The 11,078-nt window shown below is 42.6% G+C and overlaps 1 protein-coding gene across 1 annotated transcript; it reads left to right on the top strand.

The window, feature by feature from the left end:
• Positions 1-8,224: 8,224 nt before the first annotated feature.
• Positions 8,225-10,840, top strand: LOC147441624 (uncharacterized). Its single transcript, XM_086483197.1, has one exon. The coding sequence runs from the start codon at positions 8,418-8,420 to the stop codon at positions 10,722-10,724; it is 2,307 nt and encodes a 768-aa protein (XP_086339323.1). The 5' UTR covers positions 8,225-8,417; the 3' UTR covers positions 10,725-10,840.
• Positions 10,841-11,078: the final 238 nt, after the last annotated feature.

Raw genomic sequence — 11,078 nt, 5'->3', positions numbered from 1 at the left:
ATTTACTTGATTTACAGCTCCCTTTTGCTGCGAATCTGACAGATTTACACTATTTTGACCATAACTTTTTACCTATAGCTCGGAATGACATGCTTCAAAAGGCAAAATTGACCTTCTCAACATGTTTGATATGAATTTGGACTATTCTTCACGCCCATGCACCAAGGAATTCGGTTTGGAAGGTCCACACTAGGCTAGGGAACCTTTTGCTTCAAAGTCTTCTTGTATGGGCCCTTTGCTTGTATGCATCCAAGGGGAATCATGCTTTTTCAAAAGGCTATGATGCTTAAACAAATAGAGGAGGGCCCAATATTATTTTCTTGTGAAAAGAATATACAATTGGAGTCTTTTTGAAAGGAGAGAAACTATATGTATATTCTTAAGAGATATTGGGCCACCTATGTAGGGGGCATAGAAGACTTGTAGAGAGGGACCATAATCTTTGGTAAAGACAAGTGGAGAGTTGATTTCCATGGGAATTTATCTATAAGGGGTGGAAGATGGATATATTATTTTTCTACTACTAATTCACAAGAGGTAAGAAAGTTTAGGGGTATATAGTTGGTTATTGTATGCTTATTCTATTTACAAAGCAAAAAAGAAAAGGGTGGTAATATAAATATATGACTAAGGTGACATTTTTGGGAAGAGTATAATGTATGTGTCGCCACAAAGGTTAAACGAAGAGAGGGAATTTACTCTAGATAACTTAATAGCATAGAAAAATATATACACATATGAGAAAGAGGACGTTGAGTAGGCTGACAAATGTTGCAAAAAGATGGTTACCATTTTATGCCACTCAATGGCGGAGGAAGGGAAGCTCAAGATTGATAAGTTCAACGGGAAAAATTACCAACATTGGAAGCAAATTGAAAACTATCTCTACCAGAAGGACCTCTATTTGCCACTAGGCGGTCTTGCAAAGAAACCCGCAACCATGGCAGATGAAGCATGGATTGTCCTTGATTGAAAGGCACTGGGAACAATCCGGTTAAACTTGGCGTCAACGGTGGCCTTCAATGTTTCGGAGATGAAGACCACGGAGGACTTGATGAAGTCACTTGACGACTTCTACGAGAAACCATCGGCATCCAATAAGGTATTTCATATGAAGCACTTGTTCAATCTAAAGATGGCAGGGAATGGTTCAGTTGCAGAACACCTAAATGAATTTAACACAAACATAAGTCAACTTCAATTGGTGAAAATCAATTTCGATGACGAAGTGCGAGCTCTCCTTATACTATCATCTCTACTGGATAGTTGGGACAGCCTTGTGATGGCTATAAGTAATTCTATTTCTGGCACAAATACTCTTAAGTGTTAGGAAATAAGACGTAGCTAAATAGATAACTGAGTAGATTACTTAATGGAGAGAGATAGATTTACATACATGAGATTATAGAGTAGAGAGAGAGAGAGAGAGAGAGAGTACACACGATATACGTGGTTCACCCAATGTGGGCTACGTCCACGGGAAATCATCCACTCAATGGATTTAGTACCTCAAAACAAGAAGTAGTTTACAAAGGGATTATACCCTTAATGGAGCTCCCTCCTTGCTTCACTCTCACCACCTCACACTCACCTTGTTGCATCAACTTCACACACTATGAAATGTGTGTAGAAATGGCCTCCTTTTATAGGCCAAAAGGGTTGCCCTCTCTCATGAGAGGCAGCCATGTGTAGCCGCCCTTGTGTAGATAAGTCCAAATCGGACCCTCCAATCCGCCCATGTGTGGCCGTCCTTGAGAAGACAAGTCCGCTTTTGAATTCGGCCACCGGCCATTGAATTTGGCCACCGGCCACACCGGCCATTGACTTTCGACCACCGGCCACCGACCAACCGACGGTTGTTTTCCGACCACTTTCCAGCAAAAAAGAATATTACGGTCCCTAAAGTTGTCCCTGATTTTCTGTCGTGAAAATTTTGGTTTCCAACGAGTGATTTTCCTTCACGCACGATGGCTTCTCCTCATAATGAGGGCCTTACAAATGTGCGCTTTTACCACAGCAAATTATAAGGGTAAATCAGGCTCCATACTTAACATTAAGTTCGATGATGTTGTGGGTGTTCTTTTAAGCGAGGAAATACAAAGGAGAAGCACAAGAGAATCATCAAGTGCTGCATTGTAAGTGGAAACAAGAGGAGGGCCTAAGGAGAGGTTCAAAAACCAAAAGGGTCGTGATCGCTCCAGACGGAGCAAGTCACGCAAAAAGTCAGTTCTTGAATGTTGGAACTACGGCAAGAAGGGCCACGTCAAGAAGGATTGCTAGTGCAAGAAGAAGAAGGAGACTGAGTCTCAAGGCAACAAGCCAACATCGGAGGCCAATGTGGCAGGTAAAGTAGAGCAAGATGCTCTAATTCTCTCACTAGACAATGTCTCTAATTCCTGGATAGTAGATTCCGGGGCTTCATTCCATGCGACACCACACAAGCAACATTTCCAAGATTACACCAAAGGTAATTTTGGGTATGTATACTTGGGATATGATGAAGCTTGTGAGATTGTCAGCAAAGGTACAGTTTCTGTCAAAACTGCTAACGGAAATGAATGGAAGCTTAAAGATGTTAGGCATGTTCCTTCTCTTTGGAAAACTTTGATCTCTACCGGACAATTGGACGATGAAGGTCACAATATTGCATTCGGAAATAAACGGTGGAAGATCTCAAAGGGATCTTTGGTGGTTTCCAAGGGAGAAAAGGTCGGTACACTTTACTTGTGTACTATCAGCACACAACCTTTAGCTTGTGCAACAACTACATCAGTTGACAGTGTGGTGTGGCACTATCGGCTTGGGCAAATCCTTCAAACAAAGAAGTTTCTACCAGGTTTGAAAGAAGCGGACTTAGAGTTTTGTGAAGATTTTGTTTATGGTAAACAAAAGAAGGTAAAATTTCAAAAATAAAAAAATGAAAGAAAAAATAAAAAACTTGAGTTGGTTCATTCTGATGTTTGGGGTCCTGCAAGTACACCATCACTTGGTGGCTCATTGTACTATCTAACATTCATAGATGATGTGATTAGAAAGACACGGGTTTATGTCATGAAGAATAAGTCTGATTTATTTTCCATATTTCAAAGGTGGAAAGCCTTTGTGGAGAATGAAACAGGTACCAAGGTTAAATGCCTTAGATCCGACAATGGAGGTGAATATTGCAGCCAAGCTTTTGAAAGCTTTTGTGCTAGCAATGGCAAAGAACAACCCCAAGGACACCTCAACAAAATGGGATTTCGTAAAGTATGAACAGGACAATCATGGAGCGAGCACGAAGCATGCGGCTACATGCAGCCTACCACATGAGCTTTGGACGGAAGCTGTAAGTACATATGTGTACTTAATCAACCGGTCACCCTCAACAACATTGGATGGGGGAGTTGTAGAAGAGGCATGGATAGGTAAACCGGTGAATTGTGCATTTTTTAAAGTATTTGGTTGTGAGGCTTTCATGCACATAGATACAAGCCTAAGATCAAAGCTAGATGCAAAGTCCAAAAAGTGTTTCTTCATTGTCTATGGAGAAGGTGACTTTGGGTATCGCCTATGGAATCCTGAAGATGGTAAAATCTTAAGGAGTAGGGATGTAATTTTTTTAACGAACAAAATATGTACAAAGATTACTTGGAAAGCAAACAAACAAAAGAAACAGGTGATGACTACAACGAGCTTGAGGACGGTGAAGACTCAAGGACTGCAAACGGTGACAATGTGCAACAATGTCAACCAAATGAGGAGCTTTAACCTATTCCCTGAAGATCTACAAGAGCAAGTAGACCTCCAGAAAGGTTTGTTTCTTCCTTTAACCATTTCTTGATCTCAGATTCTGAAGAGCCGGAATCATACGAAGAAGCTATGCAACACGAATCCAAAGAAGAATAGATGAAGAGCATGCAAGCGGAGATGGACTCACTACATTGCAACCAAACATGGGAGCTGGTTGAGTTGCCTAAAGGTAAGCGGGCACTTCAAAACAAATAGGTGTACAAGTTGAAGGAAGAAGAAGGTGGGAAGAAAAGGTGAAAGTCTAGGCTTGTGGTAAAAGGGTTTTCTTAAAAGAGGGTGAGAAGAAAAGGTACAAGTCTAGGCTTGTGGTAAAAGCGTTTTCTCAAAACGGTCTTAAGCCTTGTGGTTGTTCATGATTTAAATCTCGAGAAAACGGATGTAAATATGGCATTCCCTCACCGTGACTTAGAGGAGGAAATCTACATGCTTCAACCAAAGGGGTATGAAGTAAAAGGTAAGGAGAAAATGGTTTGCAGATTAAAGAAGATCTTGTATGGTTTAAAGCAAGCATCAAAAAAATGGTACTTTTTGATCGATGGATGTTAGATCATGGATTTAGAAGATGCAACTCAGATCATTGCGTCTACACAAAGAATTTGGGAGATGGGAAGTTCATCATCCTAGTGTTGCATGTTGATGACATGTTGAATGCAGGTGCTAACACGCAGGACATCAAAGACCTAAAAGAGGAGCTATCTAAATCTTTTTCAATGATAGATTTCGGTGCTTCAAAGAAGATACTTGGTATGAAGATCTCAAGGGAAAGGATGAAGAAGACAATAAATCTATCTCAAGAGGATTACATCAAGAAGGTACTAGAAAGGTTTGCAATGCAAAATGCAAAAATGGTTTCTACACCTTTGGATGGTCACTTTAAACTAACCAAGGATATGTTTCCAAAGACACAAGAGGAGATAGCCTATATGTCTAAAGCTCCATATGCTGTAGCGGTAGGTTCTCTTATGTATGCTATGGTCTAAACAAGGCCAGACATTGCACATGCAGTGGGAGTTGTAAGTAGATTCATGGACAACCCAAGTAAAGAGCACTGTCAAGCTGTGAAGTGGATACTTAGGTATCTAAGAGGGACAAAAACAAATGCTTTGTATTTTGGAGGAACTGATATTTTTCTAGAAGGGTATGCTGATGCAGATATGGCAGGTGACAACGATACTCGAAGGAGCACTACTGGCTATGTGTTCACGGTTGGAGGCACAACACTAAGCTGGGCTTCAAAGCTGCAGAAAGTGGTCTCACTTTCTACCATGGAAGCAGAGTATGTAGCAATGACGGAGGCAAGCAAAGAAATTATGTGGCTTCACAGATTCTTAGGAGAGCTTGGATTCAAACAAGACAATTGTGTCTTGTACAGTGATAGCCAAAGCGCTATCCATCTTGGAAGAACTCAGCCTTTCATTCAAGGACAAAGCACATTGAGGTGAGATATCACTTCATACACACTCTTTTGGAAGAGATACATCTAAAGCTAGGAAATGTGCATACAAGTGAAAATCCTGCAGATATGTTTACAAAGGTGGTCAACAAGGAGAAGTTGAGCTTTTGTTCATCTTCAATCGACATTCAAGGATAAGAAGCCAAGATGGAAAGCACGCCACAGGTTTGGTTTGGAGATCAATCTCCAAGTGGGAGATTGTTTAGTATGGAGCCTAATTTACCCCTTGTAATTTTCTATGGTAAAAACGCATCTGAAGGCCCCCATTATGAGGAGAAGCCATCGTGCGTGAAGGAAAATCACTCACCGGAAATAAAAAACACTCGTCAGAAACGGCCAAAATTCAGAGGCAAGTTTTGTACCTTCATCAGAATATTCCTTTTCGCCGGAATATTACGGTTGGCCGACGATCGAAAAGTGGTTGGAAAACGACCGATCGGTTGGCCAGTTGGTCGATGGCTGGTGGGCCGGTGGTGGCTGGTGGCTGAATTCAATGGCTAGTGGCCAAATTCAAAAGCGGACTTGTCTTCTCAAAGGAGGCCACACATGGGCGGATTGGAGGGTCCGATTTGGACTTATCTACACAAGGGCAGCTACACATGGCTGCCTCTCATGAGAGACGGCAGCCCTTTTGGCATATAAGGAGGCATTTCTAAACATATTTCATAGTGTGAAGTCGATGCAACAAGGTGGGTGTGAGGTGGTGAGAGTGAAGCAAGGCGGGAGCTCCATTAAGGGTATAATCCCTTTGTAAACTACTTCTTGTTTTGAAGTACTAAAGCCATTGAGTGGCTACTTTCCCGTGGACGTAGCCCACATTGAGTGAACCCCGTATATCGTGTGTACTCTCTCTCTCTCTCTCTCTCTCTCTCTCTCTACTCTATAATCTCTTGTGTGTGAAATCTATTTCTCTCCATTAAGTAATCTACTCAAATATCTATTTAGCTACGTCATATTTCCTAACAAGTCTATCCATGGAAATAGGGAATGTGGACAATAATCTACAGGTTTGGTAAGCAAGCAAACTTTATTCCTGTCAAAAAAACTATTAGGGAACACCAAATGGCAACACTCTTCATATCTCATATTTTCAAACACCATGGATTGCCAACATCCATCGTGTGAGATAGAGATCCTAGAATGATCAGTAATTTCTGGAAAGGTCTCTTCGAAAATCTAGGTACAAGATTGAATTTCTCTTCGGCCTATCACCCACAAACAGATGGCCAAAGTGAGATATCCAATCTTACGATACTCAATCTATTAAAGACTTATGTTATAGAAGTAGATCAACGCTCACCCTTATAGAGTATGTGTACAATAATACTGTCCATACCTCTATGGGAAAATCACCTTTTGAAATCATAGAGGGAAGACCTAAAAGTCCCTTGCTACTTAAAGTACATGGGAAGATCTTCGCTGCCGATGAGTATAGTCGTGACCCACAAGAATCTTTCCAAAATATTAAGGAGGCTATATCCATCTCTCAACAAAGGCAAAAAGGTGCTATTGACAAGCACATAAGGGCCTTAACGTTTAAAGAAAATGATTGGGTATTACTTAAGTTTCCAAGGCTCGATTGAGGCAACCGACTGGCAAAAATCCTTAGGGCCATCAAAAGTATTATGCTAAACAAGGAAAAAGATACCATGGTAATTTTAAAATCTTGAAGCCAATTAATGAGATGGCTTATCAACTCAAGCTGCCCAACCATTGGCTCATACACAGTACTTTTCATGTGAGCCTACTTAAACCCTACAAAGGAGAGCCACCAAGTGAACCAATTATTGAAGACCCTCCTGAAATCGAAGAAAAGGTGCTACAACCTGAAGCTATCCTTCGTCATGAGGACAAGGTAGTACGACATGGTAAGATTATCCGATGGTATCTTGTTAAGTTCAAAAATTATCCTTTTGAAGATGCTAGATGGATGCAAGGAATACACCTTAAGGATAGTATGAACCTTGTGGCATGGTCACGTGAGGCTTAGTTATCGGTAAGCCTTGACCGTTTCTGACCATGGCAAGTACGAACGCTCAGAGTGTGACGGGCAGCAGCGCAGCAGAGAGAGAGAGAGAGAGAGAGAGAGAGAGAGAGAGAGAGAGAGAGAGAGAGAGAGAGAGAGAGAACGCTTGAGCTGATCGGTAGCTAACCGAAAACTATGCCTTTTTTGGCATAGTGACACAACTAAGCGGGTGGAAAGTTGCAAGCTGTCAGCGATGGTCGGCTGCAGTAATAAACGGGCAACTATGCCTAGTGTGACTATATCCTTATAGATGCAAACTGAGCCTTCGAGTCTTGTGAAATCAATCTTAGGGAGTGTCCGCACGGGTAGGGTTTAACCCCTGCCTGCTCACGCAAGCCAATGATGCCCACCTTGTTCAACTCTGCCGAAATTGGCAGAGTTGGAAATTGTGTTGTCTACCCCCGCCTACTGCAGCGAGCGGATCGCCTGCACGCACGTCTCCCACTTTTATGAGGTAAACACCAAAATTGCTTATGCACGGCAGGGTGCTACCCCTGCTTGTGCGAATCTGCTCTTATCACTTTTGACCTCTGCTATGGGTCTTATAGCCTCCCAGAGTCGTCCCCTGTTTCACGGAGTCTCGATTGAGTCGACTCTACACCATTGCTGGAGAAAAACTTTTTTCGAAATACTTGGCAAACCTACATCTGTGTTGGTAAATTGACAATATTTGAAGGTTTTTACACCAAATTTACACTAATTTTTTCAAAATTTTGTAGGTTTTCTCACCTTTAAACATAAAATTTAGAGGTAAATTTCAAAATTTGTAGGTGGGATTACACTAAACCTAGGTTTTTTTCGAGCACTGCTCGGAGTCGGAGTCGGAGTCGGAGTCCAGAGTCCAGACTCCGGGACCTTTTTGACCTTGTCCACTGACGGGGACTAGCCGGGGAGTGCCAACCCCTTCCTACTCATCTCGTCCTCGCGTTCTCCCATGTATCTATAATCTCACGCAGCCGCTCTCTTCCTCGAATGTTCAATCTCTCGTGCAGCGGCTTTCAGAGTCTTCTGTAAAGGAGATTGAAGGAGAGAGAGAAGAGGATGGTGAAGCGAGCAGCAGCTGATCTGTGAAGGGGAGCGAGCAAAGTCGAAGTACCAGCGATCGCTCACAAACACAAACCCAAACCCACTTCCATCGTTTTTTGTGAAATGGGCGTGAGCATCACCGCTGCTCCATGTCTGGTAAGAGTGATTCTTTGCGCCTGCTTCTTCTTCTTGGTCTTATCCTTAACATACACTGAGGCCCTTGACAAGGATGCCCTGCGCACACTCTTGCTGAAGCTCAAAGGCTCGGCTTCCTGCTCTTGGGATACAAACAACACTGACCCATGCACATGGAAGGGGGTAAATTGCACATCCACCAACGAAGAGTACGACATCCAATCTCTGTATCTCTCCGGCTTCCGTTTGAATGGGGTAATTCCGGCCGAAATTAACACTCTGCAGGCACTCTCCACACTCTACCTCTCCAACAACTTGCTCAGAGGCTCCTTCCCTCCCGAGCTGGGAAACTGCTCTTCTCTGTTGTCAGTAAATCTTGCTTCAAATATGCTCGGAGGGATCTTACCTGCCAGCTTAGGGAAGCTCCCTAAGCTCCAAGTTCTTGATTTGTCGCAGAATGAGATTACGGGAAGTATTCCTGCAGAATTTGGCAACCTTACATCCCTTCAAGAGCTCAACCTTGAGTCAAATCAGTTCACTGGAACCATAGAGGTGATCTCGCGCCTAGCTGCACTCACAGATTTGTCTCTTTCAAGGAATAACTTCACAGGCTCACTTCCAGCAGACATAGGCAGGTTTCTATATTTTCTTAGCCTTGACAATAATCGACTATCCGGCACAATTCCTGAAGATCTGGGGTCTTGCAATAGACTCACGTTCCTATGGCTTGGCGGAAATAGTTTCACGGGTTCAATACCCAATAGCATTGGAAAGATACAATATCTGGTTAACTTTGTTGCTGATGAAAACAAATTAAGTGGGACAATCCCTTCAAATCTTAGTGGGTGGAAGTATTTGAGCCTTCTCAACCTCGCCAGTAACCAATTATCAGGTAGCATTCCCTCTCAGTTAGGCAAGTTTGCGAACTTGCGGGAGCTTTTACTCTCGAATAACAAATTTTCAGGTCCCATCCCCCAAGAACTTGTAAATTGCAAGTCCCTGATTAAGCTTCATCTGAGTGGAAACCTGTTGAACGGCCCTCTGCCTTCTGACATAGGTAGCTTGCTGTCTCTTGAATACCTGCAACTGGACGGTAATGCATTGGATGGTAGTCTTCCACCCTCAATCGGGAAGTGTGAGCAGCTTCTGGATTTGCAGTTGGGACACAACAAATTTAGTGGAAGTATCCCTACCGAGATTGGGGATCTGGTCAACTCAATAATCTCCCTTAATCTCAGCTCCAATGAGTTCACAGGGACTATCCCTGCGAGTCTCGGAAAACTAACAAAGCTTGTCTTACTGGATCTGTCTCACAATCATCTCACTGGGCCTATACCAGAAGAATTGGGAGGCATGTTCAGCTTGTTGAATTGGAGTTTTGCTGACAACTCGTTCTCTGGTGCTGTACCTATGACTGGTCCTTTTGCAAATAGTACCGCTAGCAGCTTTGCCAACAATCCTAATCTATGCAGTGGTCCTCTGCCGCCATGTGAAGAAGGGTCATCGTCTTCATCGAGAGAGAAGCGCAATTCTCACACTTTTTGGAAGGCTGCAGGGTCGATTGCTATGGATTGTGCCCTTGTCATTCTGCTTGCTCTGCTTATTCGTTACTGGTGTTCAAAGAACCGATTAGCTGAAGTGGATGAAGAGCTCAAAAGCTTGGCAGAAGTAAGGCATTTTTCAGCCATAGGGCTTTTTGAATCAACACAAGGCTACTCAGAAGAGAATTTGTTAGGAGAGGGTGCAACGAGTATGGTGTACAAAGGAGTTTTCTCAAATGGAGAAGTGGTTGCTGTGAAGAAGTTCAAGGAGGACGGCATCTCATCCTCTCGTGAAGCATTGTTGCAAGAGGTGAACATTCTAAGGAAATTAAGGCATAGGAACCTGCTGAAAGTACGGGGATGTGTCATTAATCTTGATGTTCAAGCAATGGTATTGGAATTTATGCCAAATGGAAGTTTACAACAGTATCTTTATCAAGATGCTAATCAATACTTTCAGAAAAGGTTGAGCCAGCAAGTGGTACTCAAGATAGCTCAGGGTGTTGCCAATGCCTTGGCATACTTGCATCATGAGTATGATGCCGTGCCCATCATCCATGGGGATGTGAAGCCAAGCAACATACTTCTCGACTTTGAGCTTGAGGCACATTTGGCAGACTTTGGCCTTGCCAAGCTTGCAAAGAGTAGTAGGGGAGACATCTCTCTAACTTCCAACTTCAAAGGCTCCATAGGCTACATTATGCGTGCAAAGGTACCGCAAAAGCCATTGCACCAAATTAGTCTAATGCTTTAGTAGTCATACTTCACTTTTATGATCTACCTTCAAACCCCATTCAAACAAATGGATTTCAATGATTGTTTTCCACGTCCAACTACTAAAAAAATCCTATATAATCATTACATTCAGCATGCCTTTTCACCCATAGAGGACATAGAGGTGTGTTTTAAACTATGATTGCAAATTCTTGGTATCGCAGTTTGCATTCAAACTATGATATTGTTTGCAAATTCTCAGTGTCAGAGTTTGTAAATTCTTAGTGTCAGACTATGATTGGTCTTGACTAATGGACGTAAGATGTTGTTGGTATTAGAGTTTGCATATCTATCTAAAATCACAACCAAGGTGGATGTCTATAGCTTTGGAGTG

This window comes from Adiantum capillus-veneris, chromosome 15 (genome assembly GCF_014529385.1).
Source record: "Adiantum capillus-veneris isolate H3 chromosome 15, ASM1452938v2, whole genome shotgun sequence".
NCBI classification, from domain to species: Eukaryota; Viridiplantae; Streptophyta; class Polypodiopsida; order Polypodiales; family Pteridaceae; genus Adiantum; species Adiantum capillus-veneris.
The sequence above is the reverse complement of the archived record's forward strand: the minus strand, read 5'-3'. Positions and strand labels throughout refer to the sequence as shown.

What these genes read in the sequence shown, in the direction of transcription:
- LOC147441624 (XM_086483197.1), top strand. Translation starts at nt 8,418, where the DNA reads ATGGGCGTGAGCATCACCGCTGCTCCATGTCTGGTAAGAGTGATTCTT.